A 27,593-nucleotide genomic window follows, 5' to 3' on the forward strand; every position below is an offset into this window, starting at 1 on the left:
TCAGGAAATAGCTACTCTAAGTACAAGTTTTCTGATTAAATGTATTGTCTAAACAGTGACCTGTCAGGCTCATGAAGCTTTCATTTGAACTACTGGTCCATATATCAGTAGTAAAGCTTATGAATTCAGCCACTTAGTAAACATGGACAGCCATTTTTAATATAAAGTATAAACTACTTTTTAATATTTTACATACCCTAACGAAACGATGCAACTTTTTTAACGCCAAATTTCATTCCCTAACGAACGCTTTTTAATCATACTGCGCACGCGTAACGCATGCGCAGAACTATTTGTAAACTTTTTTAACGACTAACTTTTTTAACGCAACACCGCCATTTGTAATAAGGGCAAAAACTATATCCGACGTGCGAAATAAAAGTTAAAAATGCAAGTTTTTGCCCGAATTAGAAATGGCTCCCACGGCTTCACATTTCGGATCGAAGTTAGACATCTAGTATATATAATATATCATTGGATTTATAAAACTATTAGTAAGAAAAATTAGTTTTCAAGTGTAGTTTCAGCTCAATTTTTATCGCAAGAGAAATAAATTTTTTAAAAGTTTTTTAACATGGTAAAAGTAGATAGAGTTAAAGCAAGAACAAAACGAGCAGTAAAAAGAAAAAGGATTTTTAATGGAAAGGTGTTACGTGGCAGTGAAATTTTAAATAATTTAAATCACTTTTTAAATGATAATATTGAATCTTTTGTTGATAAACAAAAAGACATCTTCAAAACGTCGACTTCTTCTTTTCGCGAGCTTCAACCTATTTTGAACTTAACACCACAAAAGAATGCTTATGTCCAAAACAAAGATGTGATAGGTTATAGAATAATTGACTGTTCTATTTTGTCAGATGCTGTATCGGTTTTAAGTTGCTCCACTTGCTTTCAAACAACTTTAGCAATAACTGAAAACATTAGCAAAAAGTGAGGACTTGCATGTGAACTTTCAATTTTTTGTTCAAAATGTAAATATCAAAATAACTTTTATACTTCTAAATTATTAAATCAAAAAGGAATCTTTGATATAAACACACGTACAATATACACAATGAGAACTCTTGGAATAGGATATTCTGGAATTCAAAAATTTACGACCCTTATGAACATGCCAAAACCAATGACGTCGAAAAACTATGATAAACTTGTTTTGAAAATAGCTAATATTACAGAGGAAGTTGCACAGGAAACAATGGCTGATGCTGTAGCTGAATTAAGACAAAATTGTCAAAATGAAGATGAGATTTTAGATATTGGTGTATCGTGTGATGGGACATGGCAGCGTAGGGGATTTTCCTCATTAAATGGTGTGGTTGCTGCACTCTCATTAGACAGTGGAAAAGTTATAGATGTTGAGGTAATGAGTTGTTTTTGCAGAGGGTGCTCTTTAAATCAAAACCTTGCTAAGAGAAATCCTACTGCTTATGCCAAGTGGAAAAATTTACATATTTGTAAAATGAACTTTATTGGTTCTGCAAGTGGAATGGAATGCGAAGGAGCCAGTCGCATTTTCCACCAATCAATTCAAAAACATAAACTAAAATATGTTAACTTTTTGGGTGATGGAGATAGTAAAAGCTACAATATAGTCAAAGATGTTTATCCTGACACTCAAGTAACTAAATTGGAATGTGTTGGGCACTATCAGAAGTGTGTTGGAACCCGACTTCGAAAATTGAAAAAAAAAGTGAGAGGACTAGGTGGTCGTGGAAGATTGACAGATGCAACAATTGATCGATTGCAAAATTTTTTTGGTATAGCAATTAGACAAAATACTGGTGATATAGTTGCCATGAAATCATCAGCACTTGCAACTCTTTTTCATGTGGCATCGTTGAAAGATAACAACTGGCACTACCCACATTGTCCAATAGGTGCAAGTAGTTGGTGTAAATTCAACAGAGACAAAGTAAATAAAACCAATACCTACAAGCCAGGCCCTGGCCTTCCTTTAGAGGTTGTATACAAGATTAGACCTGTTTTTGAGGACCTCACTAAAGATGATGAGCTTAAGAAATGTCTTCATGGCAAAACACTAAATGCGAATGAGTCCTTTAATGGAAAAATTTGGAATCGTATACCAAAAACAAAATTTGTCACCATTACAGTGCTAAAGTTTAGTGTCTACGACGCTGTAGCTAATTTTAATATTGGGATGAAATCGTCAATCCTAATTTATGAAAAACTTAACATGATTCCTGGCTATTATACAATAAACGGTTCAAACGCTATAAACAAAATCCACCTTAAACGGTCAATCTATCGAGGAAAGCTAAATAATAAATTGCGTCGTCAAAAATTAAGGGCTAAAAAATTGAAGAAAAGTGATAAAACCTTAGAAAATGAAGGCAAATTATATGAAAAAGGAGGTTTTTAATTTAAATTAGAGTCTTATATGTAATATTTAGTATGTTTGGAGTTTTTTTATTAATAATTTTACATTTTTAGCGTTTTCTCAGTTTGAGGTTTTTCAATATGCCGGCCAATGTTGCAAGAGTACCGCTTAAGCTTTTTGTCTCAAATTTTCAGCATATCTTCCTTTCAATAAGCCCTGTGTTTTAAATGGAACAGAATTTTGATATCTCAAGAAAAAAACCAGAATAGCTGTTTTACCTTTTAAAAAATTTCCCTTTTTTATAATACCATTTTTGTTGGACATGTACTCAGACCCAGATTTTTTTTTTCCAAATCTGTTCCATTTAAAACACTCAAGCACCTATTCTAAATGCAATACCAAAGTTTCACTTTGCCTTTCTTAATAATTTTTGCTGAATCTTGGCCGGCGCAAATCATATTTTCTGCTTATTTTAGGGTTTTTTTGGGGTATATGCAACAATCGTTGACCAAAAAAAAAAAAAAAATGTAAATTTTTTGTTTTCATTATATTGTATGTTAGATTACTTAAAAAGTTTTCCTCTATTGTCTATATTTAAATTTGGGGGATAATCCCCCTTAATGTCGTTGAAATACAATTGTTAAATATTGTTGTTTATTACTTGCGCGTAAAAACGCAAACTTTTACAAAAAAAAGTGCAATCCAAAATCTGTTCGGAATTCGGGAAACGTTTTAATTATGCAGAAAAGTACTGTTTTTAAGATATCTTACAAAGTACTGCTAACTTTTGACTAGATAAATAATCACCATTAAATTCTACATCGAACAGTACGCAATTTAAATTGTCTTCTTTTTTTTTTTAAGTCGGTTTTATATTTTTGGATTTTCAGGGTTTTAAAAAGTGTTTTGCTTGCAATTAAAAAATTTAATGTTATCAATATACATTTTGAAAATATTTTTTCATATGCTTATTACCATAGTCTTCCAATTTAATAATCAGTTTTCCTTTTAAAAATCCCACAAAAATAAAAGATGTAACAATAAGTGAACTAAAGCTGTCCGGTATTAGGGACTGTTCGGAATTAGGGAAATCTACGGTAATTGGTAAGTTTTTGCTCTGATAAGCGACAAAACAAATTTTAAAGAATCTGAGATTGAGAGTGTGAAAGTCGGACTTAATGTTGTTTATATCGTAAAGTGTCGATTTTTTCACGATGAAAACATTATGAAGGCCCGAAAATATAAATATCAAGTTACACTTTTTCAAATTTTCAAGAACTTAATTCATCTTTAATGTTAATTATTCTACTGCTTTAAAAGTCTGTTTTATAAGTGTTACTTATAAATTTTTGTAAAGTTCTACTTTTATTATGTGACTAGTTTATTTCTTATGATTTTCTCTTGTCTTTTCTTTATATTATTTAGGTCATTGCGTTTTAATAGTGAATTACTACTTGCAATGACCTGTGTTTTTTGTAACATTCTTAACACGAAATATATTGAATTGAATTGAATTAAGGATAGCTCCGAAAGAAGTTATTAGTAGATAATTGTGTTTTTCCTAGAGAACAGGGGCAGCCCCTTAAATACAATGACAAAATAATGACTGGGTTGGAATTTAGTTGTGGACGTTTTTAAAATGTTAATAAATGAATTAAAAAGTTATTATTTTTCATATTTTGCATGTTTTTTGTTTATGATTTTGTAAGTAAATAATTAGTATTACACTTAGTGCTAAAAGTATTTAGATGACATTTGGCAAAACCCAATAATTTATCTTAAAAGAAATACAAGTTTTAATGGTCCAGAAAATTCTCTGGTATTTTGATTAAATGTTGATATATGTCAATCATTAGAAATAGTTTATTATGTTTTTCCTGAATTCAAAGATATTTTAAAATTTTGACTGCAACTATATATATAAAAAAAAAACCCAGGTAAATTTTCCATCATTGGGATTTAGTTTTAATCTCAAAAAACTCTCAAAGTGTTAGTATATTGAACATGTAATTTAAAAGACTATTCTTAAACCATTTTTATTCCTAAATATTTAATGCTTCTTTAATAATGCTCTTGAAACCTATCAAGGCTAAAAAATATTTTTTGTGATAATTATATTATGAGGAATTTAATTTTTTTATGATAGTGATAATTAATTAATGATAATTTTTATGATAGTGATAATTAATTTGTAAGTAAATTAAAATCTAGTTACTAAATCAGTTTTGTTAACTGTTTTGATTGGTCAAGGATTTCATTTTACATAAAACTTTTACTCTTAGATATATTCAAAACATTTTATGTATAAATTATGTCTTGTTTGAGCTCATGGCCAATACTCAGTTTTATTCCATCAAGTATTGCATCTAAAGTCAAGAAAGCTTTTGTATTTGGAGGTGCTGGAAATGAGGCATTGCTTATACTAACTAATGGTGATGTTTATGCATTAGGGTTCAATGGAAATGGTTGCTTAGGTGTTGGTGATGGTTCAAGTACATTAGAACCCAAAAAAATTGATGCATTATGCCAGAAAGAAGTTATACACTTAGCATATGGAATGGGACCACATGTTTTGGCAGTAACTGGTATGCCTATTTATTTTTTTAAAATTATAAATCAATAAATAAAATGGGTTTAAAAGATTAAATCTTTTATTATTATTATTATTATTATTATTATTATTATTATTATTATTATTATTATTATTATTATTTTATTATTATTATTATTTTTATTATTATTATTATTATTATTATTATTATTATTATTATTATTATTATTATTATTATTATTATTATTATTATTATTATTATTATCATTATTATTATTATTTTTATTTTTATTTTTATTATTATTATTATTATTATTACTATTATTACTATTACTATTTTCAGATGAAGGGGAGTTGTATAGTTGGGGTCATGGGGGCTATGGCCAACTTGGTCATTCATCTGAAGAAAAGTCAAAGCCTATTTTAGTTTCCTTGCAAAAAAAGGTAGTTCAAGTAGCATGTGGATCATATCACTCAATTGCTCTAACTGAAGATGGAGAGGCAAGTCAAAAAACTGGCTGTTGTTCATTTATAAAAATGATGCTCAACAAGTTTCTTAAATAATTAAATTTTTGTTCTTGATGATTTTACTGATAAAAATGTTAACTAGCTTTTTGCTAATGAAGTATTGTACATAAGTTATTTTATAGATAATAGTATATAAATAAAGTAATATTCATATTTAGCATGTTTGGTTTTAGGCTTATACTTGGGGTTCAAACAACTGTGGTCAGCTTGGCCTGGGAATATCAAACAACCAACCTACTCCAAAACGTGTTTCATTAACACCATGTAAGATTAAAAATTTCTTTTTATGACTTCTCTTATTTTGACTTAATATTCTTGTGATGTTTTTTTAGATAACAAGAAAATAGTCTCAGTTTCATGTGGACAATCTTTTACAGTTTTGTTAACTGTTGATGGAGAAGTAAGATTTTTGAGTTAATGAGTTAAATATAAAATCTTGCTAAATAAATTTACATTCATGTAAACTCAACTTAATATGAACAATGGCAATTTAAAACCTATCTTCCTGAATGATTGTCATTTAGAAGATTTATGTGGTATACACAAGCATGATATAAAGCTACACACTTTGAAAAGGAATAAATTTTATTGTAATACATTTTTTATTTAAAAAAGTTAAAGTATTGATATAACAACTTCCCCTTTAAAGATTAAGTATTTGTCTTTAGAAATTAAGTATTTGTCTAGTATTTTTACTTCAATACCTCAAGTATTGAAAATATTTCTATATTTAATTTTTACAATTTTGCTAGTTGTACTCTTGGGGTTATAATGGTAATGGACAACTTGGAATTGAAAATAATACCAACCAATTGCAACCTGTTCGTGTCACACGATCTCTTAGTGGGAAATTTATAGAAAAAGTAAGTTTAAAAAAATTAATTAAAAATTAAATAAAATCATTAAGAAAAAAATTATAATTGCTGTTAATTTTTTATTTAGAATTAATTGTTTTTATAAAAATGCTTTCATGATTTCCTTGCTATTTAAATTGCAGATTGTATGTGGAATGGCACATGTACTGGTACTCACTGACATAGGGGAATTATACAGTTGGGGAGCAAATTCATATGGGCAACTTGGGCTAGGCACTACTCTAAATATGTCAATACCAACACTGATTAACACAACAACTGATGAAAGGTGGAACTTTTTGTTTGCATGTTTTTTTAGAGAAAACTTACTTCTCTTGACTTCAAATAGAAGTTGGGTTAAAAGTTGATTTTATGTGTAGGTGGTCAGATATTGCTGCTCATCATTACAATCATATATCTGCTGGTGTGACCATATCTGGAAAGGTAAATTTTGCATTATTTGCATTTTTAGCTGCTTTTTGTTTATGGGCTTACTTTTTTAACTTATATTTGTTCCATTCATCTTTTAATATCTATTATAAAACTTTTATAATTTTTTATCAGGAACAATGGAAGGCTTTAGGATATTAAAAAGGACTGTTTGTTGATTTTTCTCTTTTAAAGATATTTATGTGGGGTCATTGTCATGGTTTAACAATTTTATCACCTCGAGAAGTGGCTGTGAATAATCTTGATGGAGTGTTTTCTTGTTTTGGAATGCCACAGATAATGTACAAATTCATTGATATAGGTTGGTGCAACTTTTAGCAAAGTTCCCTGTGTTGATTTTATAAATGATGTTGTGCTGTTTCAGTTCACAGCATAATATCATTCTGTTCATTATTTTTACATCTTAAGAATTTGTTTCCTTTTAGATCATGAAGAGAACCAATCTATAAAAGAAGCCATAGGAAAGTCGTTTAATGATTCAGTAAGTGAGATTTTTTAAAATGTCATTCATTCAAATATGCACCATTATATACATGTCATAATTTTAGTATTGTAAACCAGTATATAGAGCACATTCTTTAGGTCTTTTAGATTTATACACAATTTTGATGTTTTATACACAATGTTTTTTTGCATAATTTACTTTCTTCAAATTCAAAAGATTGTCATAAAATAGTGCACATTGTTATTATGAATAACAATTCATAAATATAAATCCTAGTAAGTTATTAAAAATGCTTTGAAAAAGCAGCAAATATTTTAGGAAACTAGTGACTTAACTTTCATTGTGGATGGAAAAGCAATTCATGCACACAAGTCCATACTTAAAATCAGGTTTGTTAGTTCTTGGAAGTAATTGACGTTTTGAATTTCAGAAAGTTGTTGTTATTGGAGCAGATATGATGGAATGTAACAGGTCTGAATAGTAAGTACCAGGATTTGATGTTAAAGCAAGAAAAATTGATAAAAACTTAAAAAGAAATCAAAAACACGAATAATGCTTGTTTTCCCCATTTCTCTTTTTTGTTAAAATTGGTTGTGCAGCATTATTTGATAACTTTTTGGATGTGAGATTTTTTCTCTGTATGTAAAGATAACATTTTTGTTAAGACTGTGAGCTAAGATCACTCTTTCTAAACCAAGGTGCCATTATTTTCGTAACATGTTTCAATCTCACTGGAAAGAAACTGATAAAAGGTGAATTTTATTGCTCAGAATTTTTTTTTTTTTTTTTTTTTTTAATAAGTAACAAATTATCTTTTGACTGATAAAACAAACTACAAAAATATGGTTTCATAATTCCTTGTTTTAACATGATATATTTTGACAACCAAACAATCTATAATTTTGTATGTATAAACTTTGATAGAGAAATTGAAGTGACACAGTTCAGTTACAATGTCTACGAGGCATTTATACGATACTTATATACTGACTTTGTAGATTTGCCACCCCACGATGCCATTGGTTAGTTTTATTTTTATGTGATTTATGATTTATTTTTCTTTGAACATTAATAGCAGTTAGAACATCTTTTTTCTATTTAACAGCATTGCTCGATTTAGCAGATGCTTATTGTGAGCTACGCTTAAAAAAACAATGCGAAAATATGATTAAAAAAGGTATATCCATCGACAATGCTGCCATGCTAATCGAGACATCAATCAAGTATAGCGCAAAAGTAAGTTGTTATTTTTTTAAATTAAGGAGAAGGAAAAAATTTTTGTTTAATGTATTATTTTTTTCACTAAAATTTTTCACAAGTTTAACAATAAGTTCGCTTTTTTAAAATTTTTTTCACGCGTTAATGTAAGTTTTAATGAGAAGTCACATTTTCTTACGAAAGTCGAACAAGTTTTCTGCGTCTCGTTGGTTGACAAATCTTATGAACTTATTGTCGAATTTGTTTGCATGTAGAAAAAATCGTTTGTGTTTGTGTTTTGTATATTAGTTATCCACACAAGTCATTTCGGATTTATCTGATTCTCTTCTACTAGTGCCAAGCATAATATTAGATGACCACCTTCGAGGAAGTTCTAAAGAGTAGCGCCTAGAAATTTCCGCCGACCATTTACGGTTTATTTGTCCAGAAGATGACAGACTGTGATCACTTGAACATTTTCGATAGTTTTCTGTAGATTCAGAACGACTGTTTCTCCTTGAGACGTTTTCTAAATAATCGTTTTCGTCTATTTCAACAGAGGGATGAATTTGACGGACATCTCGATTTAGAACTCTTTTAAAAAGCTTACGCAGTTCTTTGCGTAATAATTGGTTACGAAACACGAATAAATAGGGAAATAAAACCGCTGAGAAAAAAGAAAGATTAACCGTGATTTTTCCAGCTATTTTACTCCTTACCAGCCCATGAAACTGACTGACAATGACGTATGGTAGAAACAGTATCAGGAACGATATTATCACGATAATGCTTGTTTTAATCGGCTTTTTGCATGAGGTTATTTTTTTATTGTTTATGGTTTGAACCGACGGCCATCCCGTCTCATTCAGCCTAGTAGCGTTTCGTTGAGCATTGTATATAATTTGGCCGTAGCAATAACAGCAAACGAGACATGGTAAAAAGAATGATACTGATTGTGTAGCTATGTTAAATGAATGGCTTTTCCCCCAGTCAATCCCACAATTGTGTTCATTTTCAATAAAAGTATAGCAACTCCAGCCGAAAACTGGTAATAAAGAAAAAATAACTGATATCACCCAAGTAAGACCAATACATAGGTATACTTTAGCGGTTGTTACCACACTTTTATATAAAATTGCATTTGAGATGAACTGATATCTATCGTAAGATATAAACATAAAAGTCAATGAGTTTGAGCTCCACCAAAGCTGTAAAAAGAAACCAAAGATGTCACACACTCTTCCGTCAATTGTTTTTATCAAACCAGTTATATTTGCTAAACGAATAGGGAAGACTAAAACGCACAGAATGCAGTTCGAACATGTCAGGCTAGCCAGCAGTAAGTTTGAAGGTGATCGAAGATTAGGCTTGGCAACTAGAAGCCATGTTGTTGATACATTTATAAAAAGACCTGCTAAGAGAACGCTTGTTGTTACAAATCCACAGTACACATTCATAGCTAATGTACTCATACTGAGTTTTTACCATATACTTGCATTATATTGCGTTCTCATAGTTTTTCACTTTTATGAATCCACTGCATACTTAACCTTTCATAAATCTTTTAAATTTTAAATTGATCAATCAGTGAAACTTGACGAGTTTCTATTTTGTTATTGTTAAAAAGTTATATAATTACACCTACGTTGAAATAAAACATCATTTTAACCTTGTTGTCATCAAATATTAATAATATATAAAATAGCTGCTCTCCGATGTTTTTCTACTAGTTTTTGCTTTTTTTACTTCTGTATAAACTCCGTGCATGAGTGCTGCTCTGCATGGTGGTCGTTTGTTAATGTTTACTTATCTTGACAACGTTATATTTTTGACACCATGAAGTTTGCGAATTTGGTTTCTTTTTAAGGAAGTTATCATTGAATTTTAGAGTTTAGAGGATTATTGCTTTCGTTTTGCATTGAACCACTTAACCGCTGTGACACAAACGGAAGCCTTCCGAAACCTCGACGGAGAGACTGTAAAATCTTTTATCATAAAGGCTGGGGTCAGCGGAGCGTTTAAAAGGTAACCCAGGCAACCAAAGAGTTAGAACTTTGAAATAACATTAAAATATATTTATAGAGAAAAATAAAAACTGCCTTTTATCATTTTATTTACGCTATAATATGTTTATTCAGAAGCATTATTTAAATATTTTATACGTCTTTTGAGAGATGGGCGAATTCCGTTCATTGCGTTATAGTTTACTCCTATTAATGTAAGTCTAGTAAAGTTTTACAAAAATACTGCGAAAACAGTTTCGTTAAATTTTATTTTTTTTTCACTTTGTAAATAAATAGAAATTTTTATTTGATTTAAGATTGTTATCTTAATAAAATTTTGAAATTGAAGACATCTTGATTTTCAAAAGAACATGCATGTTGTAAATCAGGGGAGTCTTGACCCCCCTTCACCATTTGAAGGGGAGAAGGGAGAGGGGTAAAAATAGCTTTGGACCGCGCCATTTTTTGAGGGTTATGTACTATTTTTACTATAAGATATTTATTAACAACAAATGAAAATAAAAAACGATCGTTTGCGACTTTTGATTGGCCTAAGAAAAACTGGCAACTCTGCATTTGAAAATCATGTGCCCAGATTGTACAAGCAAGTTAATCATTTTGCAACTATAAAATGTAAAGAGATTCAAAAATTATTTTTGGGCTAACCTAGAAAAGGGGGAAACTTGTGCAGTGCGGTGACCTTACCAAAAATTAAATGTTTACCGTTTTGCGCACTGCCAAGATGTCGTGCTGCAAAAGACGAGAGAGAATGAACTGCTGAAACAACGAATAACTTGAAAAAGGTTGATAAGCAAGAAGAAGCTTTTACCGTACTTTTGCATTATATTGCGTTTTCATAGTTTTTCACTCATGTAAATCCACTGTATATCTAATCTTAAACAAGAAGAAAAATGACATTTTGCACACGACCGTCCGAAGCATGCTTTACAAGTCATAAAAGCGTTGGAGGATGTCTTAGCAAACTGTTTCTAAAATTTTTAAAAACGTTGATTAGATATACAACTCACAGTATATGGGCAACGATGTGTGTAAAAGCTGACGCAAGATTTTCATACAAGATTAGTGTTAAGTATAAAAAAAATTACATCGAAAACCAATTTTCAGCGGCGCATCGATATGGCAGAAAGTTTTACGAAGCTAACAGAACATATCAGAGATGGCGCATGTGCTCACACAAGAAATGTTGCAAAAGTTCTGCTGGGACAAAAATCTGAATTTCATTTCAAAAGATCCTACGCCATCGAATATTCCAGATTTAAACCTCTTAGTATACTGCAATTGGAACGAGTTCGTAACTCACGTGCGGTGAGATTTTTTTAGTTCTTTGTTGACTTTAATTATTTCATTTTGATTTGAAAAGTCGAAAGTGTTGCTTCATCCTTTTTGGTTAGTTATCAATAAAGTCCATACTCTGTCTAAATGCCATTTGTTTTGAAGTGTCTTGCCATCGTTTACCAAACAGATCCTTCCCATTTTTGATAGTGAACAATGACGTTCATTTTCTGCCAAAAAATGCTGTTAGTTTTACAGTTTTTTGTTTAACTGCCTTCTCTTAGTCTTGCTTGTAATTTATTTTGTCGCTTTTTAATAATTTTTTGATCAATACCTTGTATGAAATATATATGTATAGAGTGTAGATAATACATTCTCAAGTGGAAAGAACGACAGGTTAGGGAACTCTTCTTTTAAAGCATAACAGCTCTGTAAATACTTTGGCCAGCACCGCCATCAAAGCGCGCTTTAAAATGTAAAAATGCCAGTTTACATTACGTCAGCATTGTGACCTATGTAAATCATAAGATTATCAAAAAAAATTATGCTGATATTGTAATTTGATGGTTACAATTGGCATTTTTCTGCAGTTGCCGCTTTTCTATGTAGTTGATGTGTGGCCTTTGTCATATTTGAAAACAGATTAATGACAATTCTTCGTTTCCGGAATATATGAATGACTCTACAATCTAAAACATACTTATTAAATTTTTTGGCCTTTTCTGTTTTATTTTCTTTACTTAGTAAAATATTTGCAATAAACTCATCTGAAGAGTAACTAAGGATAAACCTACCAATTCTTGTAAAAAACTTGAAAGTCAGTATTTGGCGGATGACCTGCTCGATTGTACAGTAGGGTACAGTGAGATTTATATGTTTTTGAGAAAAATAAATTTCAAGCTTAAGAAAAGGTGTATTCCTATGTAAAATTAAATTTCAAGGTAGGTTTGTTATGGACCACTTTTTGATCAGAAAACGTCTTGATACCCAAATTTTCATATTTACACATTATTAAAATGAAAAAAACTTAAATTATTATAAAATAAACAAAATCCGTTTTTATGTAATAAACTCTCCTAATAAGCGCAGCGCCGAATTAATTTTAAAAGATATTTTTACTTGGCTCTCCGCTGTATAAAAGCTTTATACAAGATCGAAGTTTGTTACTATTTTATTCATTATTAGTTATTTAATCGAGATATTCATAAATGTCGAAAGTTAAGACTAGATCATCCACCACTGCAATTTCCGATTTTATTGGACCTGGAAAAGATTTTATTCCTAGTGAGCTGCCTACAAACAGAGCAGTTCAAAAAGGGATTTTACTAAAAGAACAAAAAAGCATGACATGCAATCTACACCATAATAAATATTCTAACAAAGATCTTGCTAACGATCTGATTCCATTTGTTCTTGCTCAATGGAGAAAAGCAAATGTTAAGTTTCAACAGCCAGTTATTATTGGTGAGAAATCAATTTATTATAGAATTAAAACCCTTTGGGAGAAAGTAGAAAACGTTGCATGGGGAAGAACTAAGGCAAAAGTAAAAGAAGAACTTATATTGAAGTTAGATAAGCTAATGGACCTCATAACATGTCCTCATAAGATTCTTCTGTGTGAACATGATATGTCTGGGTGTTCTTCCCCCCAAAATTGTAAAAGTAAAGCACATATAAATTGCACCTGTATTTTTTCTAAAAAAATTCCAACTATGGAGCTCAGGTGGTTATACAGTCAAAGAAATAAGACAGGTGAAAAGTCTGACATGCAAATGGGACATGCTGATAAGATTGAGACAACGAAACTTAGAAAAAAATATAAGAGAAAAATCAGTGACGAAATGCTTATGAGAAAAGAATGAAAAAACTACAAGATGATCAAGCATCCTTTGAGGTAAATATAATTTCATAATAGTAAATATTTTCTTTGTTTATATAGCAAATTACACACAAACACACACACACACACACACACACACACACACACACACACACACACACACACACACACACACACACACACACACATATATATAAAACAAAAATAATATTTGTAAAAGTTTGGTTTTAGGTCACAGAAAAACAAGATATAGAATTATATGAAGAATATCAAAAAAATATTTCTCCTGATATTTCTCTCAATGACAACTATAATCCAGTTAATGGTAACTTTACTTTAAAACAAGACAATGAAATTAAATTGTTGGTTGAAAGGCTTCTAAAGGATAAATTAGGTGTCTATGCTTTCCTTGTAACACGATTTTTAGAAAAGAAGTCAATAAAAAACACTATGTCAATAAAAAACACAGCAATGGCTAGTATAAGGTAATCATATAGATTATTATTTTGTTGAGCAGCAAAAGTTTGGATGATGAATTAATAAAAGTAAATATAAACTAGTTTTATTTTATAGGTTTGGGATTTCACCTGCCGCAACTGCAGGAATTGCTACAAGTTATCTGCAAGATTTAATTGAAGCAGGATTTCTCACCCCTGAATAATCTTACCTTGCTTGTGATCCTTCTAAGTTGACGAGAGCAAGAAAAAAAATCATGGTAGTAGCAAAGAATAATGACAATTTTAATCTTCCAAAAGCAGATAATATTGGCATTTACTTTGATGGAAGAAAAGATTCAACAAGAGCGATGATAAATGATTCAAATGGACAACTACATCCTATTATTATCAAAGAGCAGCACATTACTGTGACTATAAAACCTGGTGGTCGATATCTTGGTCATTTTACTCCAAATGCACATACTCATTCAGATAAGCCAGCTAAAGAGATTGCTGAAGGTGTTTATAATTTGCTGCAACATTATAATCTTACTGAATCATGTTTAGTACTTGGAGCTGATAGAACTTCAATTAACACTGGCTGGAAAGGTGGTGCTATAACACATCTTGAAAAGATGTTAGGTCACAAATGCCACTGGGCCATATGCATGCTTCATTCAAATGAGTTATTTTTGCGTCACCTAATAGAAGAAATTGATGGACTAACATCATGTAGTACTGGCTTTGTAGGTCCTGTGGGAAAATGTCTTGCTGATGTTAATAAAATGGAGTACAATCCTCAATTTAAAGCTCTTCCAGAGGGAGAGAGCTTTGTTGACATTCCAGAAACAATACTAAAAAATATGTCAACAAATCAAAAACAAACCTACAAGTTATGTAAAGCAGTTAAGATCGGTGTATTGCCACCTAATCTTAGAGAAATTCAATGTGGCCCCTTAAGTCATGCCAGATGGCTCACTACTGGCATGAGAATAGTCTTTATGTGGACAAGGAAACATGACTTAACTGATCAGAGTTTGAAAAATCTTGAGTTACTTGTATTATTTTGTTTACAATTTTACTTTAAACTTTTTTTTGACATTAAAGTTAAAGACAGACTTGAAGATGCTTCCAATCACATTCTGTCTCAATTGAGAATTCTTAGAAATCAACCTGTTATAGTAAGAGAAATTGTGACTCCCTACATCCAGTTAGGCGCTTGGTATGCGAACCATGAAAGTTTATTAACCTCTTTATTATCTAGTAATAATGCAGAAGACCGCAACTTTGCAGTTGACCGAATTTTGGAACAAAGGGGTAATAATATCCTTGGAGACATGCGAATCAGACCAAGAAAAATACCTAAACTGAACTTTGAAGCAACTACTCTTCAAGAGCTAGTCAAATGGGAAAATGGTGTAGTACAAGAACCTGTTTTTACTTGTTCGCTCACTAAAGATAAGTTGGTATTGCTAAGATTGACACCTCTAATAACTCCTTCTGTTAAAATTCATACTCAAAGTACCGAGCGTGCTGTAAAACAAGTGACAGTAGCATCCATGTCAGTAGTTGGGCCAGATGCAAGAGATGGATATATTAGAGCTAGAGCTCAACATAGAGAGTTGCTACCTGTTTTTAAAACAAAGAAAGAAATTTTAATAAATTTTCAATGTCAATAGATTTGAAAGATATGTTGTTTTATTTATTGTTTTTTTAATAGTGTTATAGTAGTGTTATCAAAATATTATTTGAGTAAGATGGGATAGACCTCCTGTTTTTTGGGGAAACCGCATCACTGGCACCACCTTTGTTTCTAATGAAACAAAAAAAACAACTGTTATAAGCAAATTTGTTAATCATTGAAACCTCATTGAAAATTGAAGACCCTCTCCCCTGAAATGTCCAGAATCTGCATTGCTGGTAGGATTCATGCAAGATAATGACTTTGAAACAAGTATCAAAAAAACTTGCAATTTGTCTAGAAACATTATTTGCATTTAATATTTCATCGCAATGAAAAAGAAGGACATGTAAAACATAATAAAGGACAAATGTGACAAATAAGATTTTACTAAATTTTGCAATTTCTAAAAGTGAAAATTTGGGTATCAAAACTTTTTCCGATCAAAGATTTTTTTAAGGAAACCCTATTTAAAATTTGATTTTACATAAGAATACACCTTTTCTTAAGCTTTTAGAAGAAAAAAAATTCTCGCTGTACCCTATTGTACAGAGGTTAAACAAAAAAAATTTGCTGTTTGCGAGTCCTAAAACATTTTGCGAGTCCTAAAACATTTTCTAAATAGAGTTTCAAAAGAATTTTTTTCTTACATTGCTTCGGCACTTTCAATAGTGTTACAGTTTCAGCTCTCTACATGAAAATATAGGAGAAAAGAGAAAATGTATTTAAACAAGAAAATATATTAATAAAAAAAAGTTTTCGTAAGCCGTTGGTTTTCTATTAAATATATACCTTTCAATTTACAGCGTTATATTTAGTAATTTTGTTAAAAGTAATAATAGAGTACTGAAATGATTTTCTGATCTAATTAAACAAGAATATTTTATATTTGCAAATTTATTTATCATTAAAATGATATTTGTATAAAATATTAACCTTTACCAATTAAAATATATTCTCTACATATATGCAATAAAATTTATATATGCATAAAGGCAAAAGATGTAATTTCAAACAAAAACTGGGGGTGTACTTACTTAAGGGAATATTTTGAAAGCCTCCACTCGACATTTATAATAATATTACTAAGAATCATAGTAATAAAGTCATTGCAGGCATTGAAGGGTTTAACAAGAACAGAGATACAGAGAGTATTTAGCAAATATATAGCTCTGTATAAATAGACAGAGGAGTTCCTCTTCCTCCTAAAGTTCTTCCCAAAAATATTTTTCTAAATGTGATTAATTACTCACTGCAAATTTTTTGCAATTTAAGAACCTTATTAAAGTTTTGAGTAGTCAAAGATATAAACGATGTATATGGTACACACGAATGCATTTTGTCAGAACTAAAATGATTTTCGAAATTCCAATACGCGTTTTAGTCAATTCATATTTTTAGCGTTCATTCGCCTGTTTAAATGATAACAAATGGATCACTTAAACTAATACATCAACTAAATCGTCTCACTTAGTTGTTAGTAATAACTAAACTGTACACGAGGCTACAAAAATTAATCATCACTCATTACAAATTCTGTTAGTTCCGTTTATCTGTTGGTAATTATCATTTTGTTCGTAAAAGAATTTCGGCTTAATTGGTAAATTTCCTCCATTCAATTATAGAGGAAGCCGTGAATACTTGATATGCCGATCGCACAAATTAGTTTCTGAAGGGAACTTAGCACGCCAACAATTGGTGCTTCTTTCGCATAAGCTGTAGCGTTGCATGAGATTATGAGAGAAATGATACTATTGATAGACACTTGTTAATAAAAACTGAAATAAAAGACAGCTTTTCGTTATTCTTCTATCAGCTAGAGAGTGGTATTTTAATGCTGTGATTTTTTAGTGCTGTTGCTGAGTTTTTTGGGATTTTTATAAAAGTAGGCCGTAAATCTGTCCTTAACACCCTTATACCTGTTCATTACACTTTAAATCTATCCTTAACACCCTTATACCTGTTCATTACACTTTAAAGGTAACTTAGTATATCTCAAAGATAAACATAAAATACTTTTCAAATATATATGAAATACTTCAAAGAAATATATAAAATACTTTTAAAATATACATGAAATACTTCAGAGAAATATATAAAATACTTTTAAAATATACATGAAATACTATAAAGGAACACATTAAATTCTTCAAAGATATGCTTGAAATACTTATGAAATATGAAATACTTCAAAGATATACATCAAATGCTATTAAAATTTTAAAAAGCGAAAACGTTGTAGTTGAATCCTCTCCACTGCGAACAAAGTGTGTTAACATCTACTCTAGAATTACTATCTTCAACTAGTACCTTTATGAATCACTTAGCTATACTGTAGCTCTCTTTTTTGTTCTCTTTCAAACGAGAATCTAAATTTTGTAAAATTCCTTAAAAAAAAAACCCACTATACTATCTATATACGCGTATGCTGATCCTAATATTTAACTTATTAATTATTCTGTATAAGTCTCACTCCCAACCCAACCATAAGCTATCATCAGAATATACGTTGGAGCAGAATAACAGCAGAGGAGTGAATGGAGTGTAAAGGATTTTTTATGGGTTCTGACCCATTCATTTTAAATTTGTTTATTTTTACTTCGCAGTTAAATTTAACACAAAATAACATACTTATTACTAATAAGGAGACGACGGGAGAACAAGGTGATGAAACTGTGTTGTCACCGACCTCCATAGCCAGGTTAGCGATTTAATTAAGATCGCGGGAACTCTATGGAAAGAGGGAAGCGTTTAAAAAATATCAAGATCAAACCTTCCGTGCAAAGAATGCAAAATCAAAATCTAATCTTTTGGAAAAACTACAAATTTCGTAGTGACTGAAGGAATGGTTCGTTTATCTAAAGTGATTGTCAAAGCTAGAGGATAATTTTTTGAGCAATATTTAACCTTAATTGTATTTTTATCTTCAAACTAAATTGTTTTCACACAATAAAACAAATGATTATTATTTAATGGAAAGCATAAGTTCATGAAGCTAAATGTGTTATACTATTTTTTTTTTAGGTCAAATCTAATTTTTCGTCATGGAGTTGTGGAGCGGTAGTGTAAACTCAATTTTAAATTGTTTTAGCGTAATTTTACTTTTGATCTCGGGGTTAAAAATATTCCACAAAAATTATCCTCAACAATAAGGCATGAACTAAATTTATAATTGCATCACAGAACAAGAAAGTTGTTGAAAATTGAACAAATTAATTCTTCTGTAATGTCTTGTACAATAAAAAATAGCGGATTTAAAAAAAAAAAATTGTTTCAAAATGTCTTCGGAGTATTTTATTTTAGACAGGTGTAAGAATAAAGACACGTGGGACCTATTAGTTTTATCAAAACATATAGCTTACCATATATCCACCTCCGGTTTTTGAGACCACCTTTCCGATTTTTTAAACCTTTTGTTAAAGGAAAACTCAATTTTCTCGAATTAAAATTTTATTCAGTAAAAACTCTTTCAACCCTTAATATTTTTTTTTCTCCTGATATTTACACCATTTCTTACCCTCCTCAAGTCGACCAATCGAACCGTAACATCGATTCTTATTTATATTTTAAATAAATCAAGTATCAATCAGTATAATCAATCAGTATTCTAAAATATTCTAGTTAAAGAATAACTACACAGATTCGCGGCAAAACACCTGATAGAACCTTGTGGGTGCTAGATTGTTAAAGCAAACTATTTTATTGAATTTCCGTTAGTAAGGTCTGTTCGATGAGTGTTTTATTTTTTGGATATCTTTATGAGCGGAGAGAATATCGCATAAGATTACATTAAGCTTACAACATTAAGAGTTGTAAACAAGATAAAGATTACAAATAATTTAAAGGATGTTTTACAATCAAATATTCTACTAAATTTCAATAAATCTGATTGGCTTGCGATTGGGATTTAAAGAACTTCATGCGCCATTTTAACGTGTACTTAACACTTCTTGCATTTTTTTTTTTTTCCTTTAAATAGAAAGATGGTTTGGGTAGCATATATACAAAAGTTAACGTCATTAAGACATGCAGAAATGACCCATGAGCAATATTGATTCTCAAATCAATTTTTAAAACCTATTTCTACATTTAATGTTAGCTACTATCTAAAGCCCACAAAAATCTGACGTAAAAGCGATTGGATACCAATGAAAACTCCCAAGTAGAATGCGCACGAAATCATAAAGCAACTCGTCAATATTGTGCCATCATTATAAATTTATGTCAACAAATAATATCCTATAAACTTTTGTCTTGCAACAAGAGGAAGATCTATAAGTAACAACTCATAATGACGGATGCATACATACGCTACCCTTCGATAAAACCAGACGACAATCAGATTACACATAATTCTCAGCCGATCATCCTTTATCTAGTTCTCTTAAGCGCTCTTCTGTGACAGCCAATTTTCCCTTTAGAATGAGGTTTTCTTCCTTTAGCTTATTGTATTCAATTTGCAAAGTAGATAGACTCTCTTGTAAGGTCCGCATTTCGTCTGTGACAGCATGTATCATAGCATCACGAATTTGCTGGATTTGATCCTGAGTGAATATATATTTTTCATTTAAAAGAATATAGTAATAAAACTTAATAAAAAGTCACAGATTTGTAGAGTTAATTTAACATTAAAAAGTAACTTAAAAAAACTTACCATTGCAGTGTCAAGAGCCTCAACAACAGGTATGACATGATGAGTACTTTGTCCAGGATTATGGAATGATGATGCACTGTATCAAAACAGCAACAACAACAATAGATAGTTAAGCAGCAGAAGTAAAATTATTTTAAAAAAGTATCGCTGCCATGTTAGAAACCTTAATAATTTGCAAGATTAACTTTTAAAGAAAAAAGTTATTTCATTAAGACTAATAAAATTCTGTAGGAATAATGTATGTATGTATGTATGTATTTATGTATGTATTTATGTATGTATGTATGTATGTATGTATGTATGTATGTATGTATGTATGTATGTATGTATGTATGTATGTATGTATGTATGTATGTATGTATGTATGTATGTATGTATGTATGTATGTATGTGTATACATTTGAATATGTGTATATATATGTATACACATGTGTGTATGTGTATATATATATATATATATATATATATATATATATATATATATATATATATATATATATATATATATATATATACATACACACACACACAACTTGTTGAAGTTAAGGTATTATGTAGACACCTGCATGGCCGATGTTGAAGTTGATATTTGAAAAATGTGACTTTACATAAGTCAATGTTGAACAGCAACTGTGCAGTGCAAATCAAATCAAAATTTTTTGTTTACATAAAAAAATTCCTCCTTAATATCATTAAAACAGTTTTTAATGAAACACAACAGAGGTTATGTAACTTGCATTTAAATATTTGGATTAAGTTTCTTCTTTTGTTTTTAATAAACATTAAATTTGTTGATATTAAGTACTGATTTTTAAATTATTTAACTTCAAGTTTAAACTCAGATATATGTACAACTACATAAATATATACAAGATTTTACTTTTTAAGTTCTTAGAACATGAGATGAATAACAAACATTGTCATTTACCAGGAGTGTGTGCTTAAAACAACCATCTTAAAGAGAAAGATATAATTCTATTCTTGTTTTCAAAGCATGATTTATATATGTGTAAGTCACAGATCAAAATGACAAACATTATGCCAGATTTACAAAAAATAATCTTAATATGATTCACAAAAAATATTCTTAACCATTGATTAAAAAACATTCTTAAGTATTGCTTAAAAAAACAAGCATTTAAAAGTAAATGCATTTAAATATTTATATCTTAAATTTTTTTTAACTCACAGGTTTTGTTAAAGATGGTAATAAAAGATTTAAATGATTTAAAAATGTTAAGAAACAAAGAGTAAAATAGTAAACTACTCCCATTTTAAGAAAAAAGTTTTTTTACTATGTTTTATTTAACTATTAGATGTTCAATAAAACATAGTGAAAAGACGTTATTTAACTATATAGAACTAAGATAATAATTTTATAAACTTTTAGATAATAATTTTATAATTTTTTAGAAAATATTTCCATAAATTTATTTATCTCTTACTAAGATATCCTTCCTAAAATTCTAAATGCACATTTAAAAATATTTTGAATAATTTCAGAAACTTAAAATTTTGAGAAAAATTTTGAATACTTTGAGAAATAACTACCAACATTAAAACTATATATATATATATATATATATATATATATATATATATATATATATATATATATATATATATATATATATATATATATATATATATATATATACATACATACACCAATATTTATTAATTTGATTGAAGATAAGTAGAAATTATGCAATAAACTTAATTTTAAAGCTTTTAGTCTCCAAAAAAAAAAAAAAAAAAAAAAAAAAAGATTAAAATAATTTTTCTGTTCTATTCCTACCTCTCTATTAAAACTTTCTCTGGAAAATTATTTGTGCTGTAACTTTCTGCCCGTGACTGCACAGTTGAAAAAACAGTATGAACAATAGAGTCATTGGACCAAGTTTTACGAGGTATAAGTGATGCAACTGTTTTTGCTATATCTTTATGCTCATCACTACTCTGACTACCTCTAACTTTTTTTTCCAAATTAGAGCTAATATTTTCACAATCATTGATGCTTTGTTTTTGAAAATCAGAATAATCATTTATAACCCACTTGCCTTTATCATATGGTTTTGCTTTTGCTATTTTAACTATTCTAAACCTTGATGGGGGTTCAGCACAACTATGTGCTGATGTAACAGAGTTTTGATTGGTAGTGGATGCTGAAGGAGAAACAATAAGATTGTTTTCTGATACTGATACTATTGTTGGAGTAGTAACTGATACATGTATTGGAGTCGAAGTTGAAAAAGAATTTTCCAAATGATTTGGGGAAAGAGCTTTTTCGTAGGCTTGCTCTTCTTCAGTGCATGAGCGGGAATTTTTTTCTTCAAGATGTTTGACTATGTCTGAACTGTAAGATATATTGTCTGTAAATATTGAACTTAATGTAGATTTTTGCATTTCAGAGAGAGTATCATTTAACTCTGTTGAATCAACATTTTGAGCTATTTCATTTGTAGTTTCTTGACGAGTTATTGCAAAAAAGCTTTTAATAGATTTTTCTCCTTTTGGAGTATCAAATGGTAAACTTGATGCAGGGGTTATATTTGATTCTGAAATTGACAAGGATACCTGTGAAGTTGTCGGAATTAGCAATTCATCGGAGCTGAAATCAATCAAATTATCATCTGATGACATCATTTACACCCAAATAATTACTCACATATAAGAAAGAAAACAATTCTTAAAATAAACTACCATGGCTAGTTAGCTAAAACTAGCTACTAGTTAATCAGATTTTATCAATAAACAACAAAAAAATACAGCTATATGGTACGGTATGTATACGATAATGTTGCAGTAGTAACAGCTAGAGATTTTTCTTTCTTGATGTACTTCAAACAAATATTTATTGTTATGAATCTCCAAATTAAATATAATACTAAGTCAGGTATTCGATTAATACTTATTCTTTGAAATAATGAACAAATTAAGATTCTTTTCTAATCACACAGAGAATATGTAGATAGATAATGCAGATAGCGAGGGCAGTTGTTTTGAATATGATTTCACAATCCGCGTTTGTGACAGCGAGTTAAGTGGTTATGCATAAGCTGGGAAATTGCAAATTATAAGTAGAATAAAAAGCCGATTCTTTAAGCCCATTCCATCACACCCGGTGAAATTAACGAATACGGCGATTTGTGAACTAGTCAGCTAGTTGCCGTGTTTCACATCTAATATTAAAATTCTAAGTCTCTGAATCTTTGTTTAATTTTGTGTGATGACTGAAACTTCCATTAGAATAGTACCAATACTATAACAACTAAGAAGAAGCTTGATCTTTACCATAATATAAATATTTAACATATGACAACGACGTTATGTTATTATATTTATGATTTATAGTAATAAAATAAAGATTTTATATTTGTAAAAGCATCTTGATAAAAAAAAACAAAAACTAAATTGTATTTTGTCTTAAGTGTAAAAAGGTATTATGTAAATTACTTTTTTAGTCAGCAAATACGATTTTATAGTTAGTATGTCCGGTTTTAAATTCAGTTTCTACTTTTAATAAAACCATCCTTTATTTTTCTTTTTCTTTTTTTTTTTTTTACTTTCTTTTTTTTTTTTTTACTAACGACTTTAGGATAAAATAGTAAAAATATTATGTCAAAGAAAATAGTTTTTAAATTACACTAAAAATTTAATTATTGCCACCCCACAGTGAGATAAAAGTTTAATTTCACATGGCAACTCTCAGTTTCTTCAGTAAAGAATTAAATTTTTGATTATTAAAAATAATATAAAGAATTTTAGAAAGGCTTAGGTGTGGCATGGCACCAAAAAGGTTAGGACATACATAAAGTTAAAGATAAAATGTAAATGTAGGTTGAAGTTTCTATCAGTCCAATAAGCTTTATTGAGTATTTGATAAAAATCTATAAAATGGAGATAATAAGATTTATAAGATTGTATTTAAACATACAGACTGCGAACTTTTAGGTCCGAAAACTAAGAATTGAATTAGTGCAAAGTATGAAAATTTAAATTTACAAATATTTCAATGAAATTGAAAAATGAAACAGTGAAGTTGTTTTTCAAAATATTTATCTGTAATAAAATTCTAGGCTTCGTTGATAAACGCATCCTTCAAGCACTGCTCTCACACTAAAACAAGCGAGAATTGGTCGGCAAGATCATAGCATCAAACACCGCGTCGAACCTTTTTTAGTTGCATATTTGACATTCTTGCATGAAATAGGAACGTAAACAAACTAAGAGAGTGAAATTGAAACCCGCTTCGTTTGTATAAAAAACGGAATTTCCGTTTTAAAGCGCTTTTTTTTTTAATCAGTAAGGTTTTAGTTACTTGAATTAAATTTTTATTCTATAATTGACTTTTTTATTTTTTTTGTTCTATACTTTGCTTTTTCATTTTATTTTATTTTTTTATTTTTTTATTTTTAATGTATGAAAACCAGTGCACAAAGGAACAATTAAACTTATAGAAACCAGTACACTGCAGAACAACGACACATACGGTAATCAAAAAACCTTTGAACTTTAAAAAAAGATTACTTTAGAGGTCCAGTTATTAAAACTTAACTTAAGAAATATTTTAGTGGGCCTGAAATGTTCTTACGACGTAAGCCAGATGGTTATGAGATGCACACTAGTGTAGTTTTCCCCCGAAATTGTAACTTTAAAGAAGCCTCGGCGGAGAATTTAGCAATAATCAACAACAACGAATAAGTTTCAAACATCAGAAAAAAAACTGGTCCATGTTTGGCTCATCAATATTTCTACTGGTTTGTTAAATGAAAACAAAAAAACAAAGTCAAACATAAAAATAATGTTTGTAAATATTTTGCTTGTGAGAAAACGTTACGTTTAAAATTATCTGGCATTTTAAGCCAAAAGATCTATAAACGTTCAATCCAAATGAATCTATAAACATTTTTTTTTACTTGAAAATCAAAGTTATACAAAATATAAATAAGATGAATTTTTCTTAATTTCTGACTACAGTAAGCATCCGCGTTTGGTTTTTGCGTTAATAACGCATAAATTACAAATTTCTATTTAGTCTTTAAAATGAAAACGAGTTTTCTAAAGTTTATTAAAATAGAACTCTTTATACGTTTTAAGATAGAACTCTCTATGTGTTTAAAATAGTTTATGTGATAAGTTTTATATTCACACAAAATGTGTTACTTTTTGAAAAAGAAGTTTTAACGGATTTAATCGAATAGCAATTCCGCCCATCCATCATCTTGAAGGGTTACATCATCTTGAAGGGTTACATTTTCTTGAAGGGTTACAAAATGATGTGTTTGTGGTGTCGCAAATTGTTTCCTGAAATGTTACAACTTTGTAGGCCTAAATATATAAATTCGATTTACTTCAAGTAAGTGATATAAAAATTTATACTTATTATGCGTTTTTAACGGAAAATCAAAACGCTGATGATTAATCATAAGCCTACATTCTTGTGGTTTGCAAACAAATCGCTCCATTGGATTTGATTAAATCGACAAGCATCTTGTTTTTCATTGTTGTGATCCTTAAAAATATTTTCGATTCAACATCGTATTTGGGTTCAGTATCCTATTTCTGATTAACTTTCTTTTGAATTTCCAATTGTTCTGTGAGCAAATCAAAATTCTTTGAAAATGAACAAGAGTTCCGTCAATACAAAAGGTGGCAAAATTTGCAACTTCTATCAGTAGAATAATTCAAACTGAGCAGTATTGATGAAGAAGTCAACAATTACTTTTTGAAATGTCTATTTATCCATGATGATAATTATGTTAAAACAGAGAAAAACGGACCAATTAAAAACGGAAGTATTGACCAATGAAACTAGATTATCTCAGTAAATATACATAAACATAATTCTTGTAATAACTGTGCAGTAGAAAAATGCAAAAAGAAGTAAAATTATATAGCTCAAATGCAAACTAAACAAAGAAATAATGATTATTAACAAAGTATAAGAATATAAACATAATAATACACAGAGATAAATGTAAAAACATCTCTCACAACGCACTTAAAACAATAGTTGGGTGAATTCAAAGACCTTATTCAACAGTAAAAACTTGAAACAGCAGCTTTCCTATTTACTAGTTTTTTTCTGCTAAATCATTTATCTCTTAAGAGAGACCATTGCATACATAAAAAGACTGAATTGATTTTAAAAGGTGACAACGCTGTCCCAGAAAGATTAGGATCTAATAAAAAAAAAAGTTCTAATTTAGTAATTTATTTTCTGACGTGTTCGTCTTCTTCTTTGCAGAACTTTAATCTATAATTTAGATTAATTTATAAATTATAATTTAGATAAAGAGATCTATAGAAGTACCATCTAGAAGTGTTTTCCGAAAATTTTTATTTCAAACCTTTTATAACAGGTTATTATACTTCTTGCTTGATCTCTTCATCAAAATTGTAGCTGTTAAATTTTATACAATAAAAATTAAAATTTCTTCTAAAAATAAAAAAATAAAAATAACTTTGATTCAATTTATCTGCTTTGATTCAGGTGAATGATGAAAAGACCCCTTTTTCATTGAGGCACAGCTTCTTGATGGCCCCGTAGATCTTGCTTTATGATTTTTGTTTTAAAAAATCATTTTTCTTATTATGTCAAAAATATCTTATTCATGAAATTTAATTAAACAGCGGACCACGCAAAGTTATCTGATGATGTGTAGGCAAAGTTCTTCGCTTCGTTTCGGTCGAATCCCGGGTGTTTTTGGACTTCGAAGTCAAAGTCGAGGTGGCGTGGACAAACTTCGGTCAAATCATGAAATCGAAATATTACATTGTTCGAAGTCCGGAGTCAGAGTTGAACCCCATTTTTTTGAAAAAGTCTCATGATCAGTGGACACTCTGATCAGTGGACACTCTGGTAAGAGTTCATCAAACTTAATACTTTTAAAACCAAAACCCTAGTTTATCATCTGCAAACTTATTCAGAGTTGGATATATTTTGAGTAGAGAAAACAAAAAAGGCTCTATCTCCAAACTATATGATTTGATACTTTGATGAAAAAAATTCAGCCTTCTTAGAGAAATAATTCTTTTATGCCCTAGAAAGCTCCTCAACGGCATTTGTACCTTACATCCATAATTCTTCGCTTTCATGACTTAACTCAAATCTTTAATTATTAATTTGCCTGGTTTTAACAATGTGGCCTGTCTCAAATCATATCTTGTAACTACTTTAGTAAAAGATGTGAGTATAACCAAAGAATGGTCATTTTTAACAACTTAATTATTCCTAAAACAGTCAGTTAAACGTTTTTATATAACTAGAAAAAGAGAAGCAATATAGATTTTTGCAAAAATATAACTGTAGATTG

At 29.6% G+C, this 27,593-nt stretch overlaps 5 protein-coding genes across 13 annotated transcripts; 4 read left to right on the top strand and 1 right to left on the bottom strand.

Moving 5' to 3' along the window:
• The first annotated feature begins 337 nt into the window (after nt 1-337).
• On the top strand, nt 338-2,932 carry LOC149881844 (uncharacterized). The gene has a single exon (XM_090066720.1). The coding sequence runs from the start codon at nt 1,058-1,060 to the stop codon at nt 2,381-2,383; it is 1,326 nt and encodes a 441-aa protein (XP_089922846.1). The 5' UTR covers nt 338-1,057; the 3' UTR covers nt 2,384-2,932.
• Nucleotides 2,933-4,621: 1,689 nt separating this feature from the next.
• LOC145191727 (RCC1 and BTB domain-containing protein 1-like) lies at nt 4,622-10,717 on the top strand. 8 transcript variants are annotated; one of them, XR_016444917.1, is made up of 14 exons: nt 4,622-4,926; nt 5,236-5,393; nt 5,594-5,684; nt 5,753-5,820; nt 6,173-6,283; nt 6,418-6,563; nt 6,655-6,718; nt 6,899-7,025; nt 7,150-7,205; nt 7,488-7,649; nt 7,868-7,921; nt 8,094-8,191; nt 8,275-8,405; nt 10,255-10,717. XR_016444917.1 is itself a non-coding variant. In XM_080068882.2 (14 exons), exons 1-14 carry the CDS (start codon nt 4,653-4,655, stop codon nt 10,393-10,395), a joined length of 1,590 nt encoding a protein of 529 aa, XP_079925008.2. In that variant the 5' UTR covers nt 4,622-4,652; the 3' UTR covers nt 10,396-10,717. The 8 variants fall into 8 exon arrangements, 4 of the variants coding, with proteins under 4 accessions (XP_079925008.2, XP_079925010.2, XP_079925015.2 ...); XR_016444919.1 differs by lacking the exon at nt 10,255-10,717 and adding an exon at nt 8,722-10,034 and having other exon boundaries at nt 7,835-7,921; XR_016444918.1 differs by lacking the exon at nt 10,255-10,717 and adding an exon at nt 8,722-10,034.
• Nucleotides 10,718-12,538: 1,821 nt separating this feature from the next.
• On the top strand, nt 12,539-14,189 carry LOC149881845 (uncharacterized). The gene is made up of 3 exons (XM_090067450.1): nt 12,539-13,556; nt 13,734-13,987; nt 14,076-14,189. Exons 1-3 carry the CDS (start codon nt 13,521-13,523, stop codon nt 14,161-14,163), a joined length of 378 nt encoding a protein of 125 aa, XP_089923576.1. The 5' UTR covers nt 12,539-13,520; the 3' UTR covers nt 14,164-14,189.
• A 25-nt stretch (nt 14,190-14,214) lies between these two features.
• Nucleotides 14,215-15,640, top strand: LOC149881846 (uncharacterized). Its single transcript, XM_090067449.1, has one exon. The coding sequence runs from the start codon at nt 14,215-14,217 to the stop codon at nt 15,616-15,618; it is 1,404 nt and encodes a 467-aa protein (XP_089923575.1). The 3' UTR covers nt 15,619-15,640.
• A 4,031-nt stretch (nt 15,641-19,671) lies between these two features.
• On the bottom strand, nt 19,672-23,400 carry LOC149881847 (uncharacterized). 2 transcript variants are annotated; one of them, XM_090066955.1, is made up of 4 exons: nt 22,978-23,395; nt 22,073-22,885; nt 20,275-20,350; nt 19,672-20,164 (listed from the first exon to the last, which is right to left on the bottom strand). In XM_090066955.1, exons 2-4 carry the CDS (start codon nt 22,678-22,680, stop codon nt 19,985-19,987), a joined length of 864 nt encoding a protein of 287 aa, XP_089923081.1. In that variant the 5' UTR covers nt 22,681-22,885; nt 22,978-23,395; the 3' UTR covers nt 19,672-19,984. The 2 variants fall into 2 exon arrangements, with proteins under 2 accessions (XP_089923081.1, XP_089923080.1); XM_090066954.1 differs by having other exon boundaries at nt 22,073-23,400.
• Between the last annotated feature and the right edge of the window lie 4,193 nt (nt 23,401-27,593).

This window comes from Hydra viridissima, unplaced genomic scaffold (assembly GCF_058129835.1).
Source record: "Hydra viridissima isolate aposymbiotic clone 2 unplaced genomic scaffold, HvirCarnegie_v1 scaffold_11, whole genome shotgun sequence".
Lineage (NCBI taxonomy): Eukaryota > Metazoa > Cnidaria > Hydrozoa > Anthoathecata > Hydridae > Hydra > Hydra viridissima.

Coding starts and splice junctions, on each gene's coding strand:
- LOC149881844 (XM_090066720.1), top strand. CDS start 1,058: ATGAGAACTCTTGGAATAGGATATTCTGGAATTCAAAAATTTACGACC.
- LOC149881846 (XM_090067449.1), top strand. CDS start 14,215: ATGGTAGTAGCAAAGAATAATGACAATTTTAATCTTCCAAAAGCAGAT.
- LOC149881845 (XM_090067450.1), top strand. CDS start 13,521: ATGAAAAAACTACAAGATGATCAAGCATCCTTTGAG. Junction 13,557..13,733: donor ATGATCAAGCATCCTTTGAG/GTAAATATAATT, acceptor GTTTGGTTTTAG/GTCACAGAAAAACAAGATAT. Junction 13,988..14,075: donor ACAGCAATGGCTAGTATAAG/GTAATCATATAG, acceptor TTTATTTTATAG/GTTTGGGATTTCACCTGCCG.
- LOC145191727 (XM_080068882.2), top strand. CDS start 4,653: ATGTCTTGTTTGAGCTCATGGCCAATACTCAGTTTTATTCCATCAAGT. Junction 6,564..6,654: donor AACACAACAACTGATGAAAG/GTGGAACTTTTT, acceptor TTTTATGTGTAG/GTGGTCAGATATTGCTGCTC. Junction 6,719..6,898: donor GTGTGACCATATCTGGAAAG/GTAAATTTTGCA, acceptor TCTCTTTTAAAG/ATATTTATGTGGGGTCATTG.
- LOC149881847 (XM_090066954.1), bottom strand. CDS start 22,920: ATGATGTCATCAGATGATAATTTGATTGATTTCAGCTCCGATGAATTG. Junction 20,351..22,072: donor GAGAAAGTTTTAATAGAGAG/GTAGGAATAGAA, acceptor GTTTTGATACAG/TGCATCATCATTCCATAATC. Junction 20,165..20,274: donor AGGCTCTTGACACTGCAATG/GTAAGTTTTTTT, acceptor ATATTCACTCAG/GATCAAATCCAGCAAATTCG.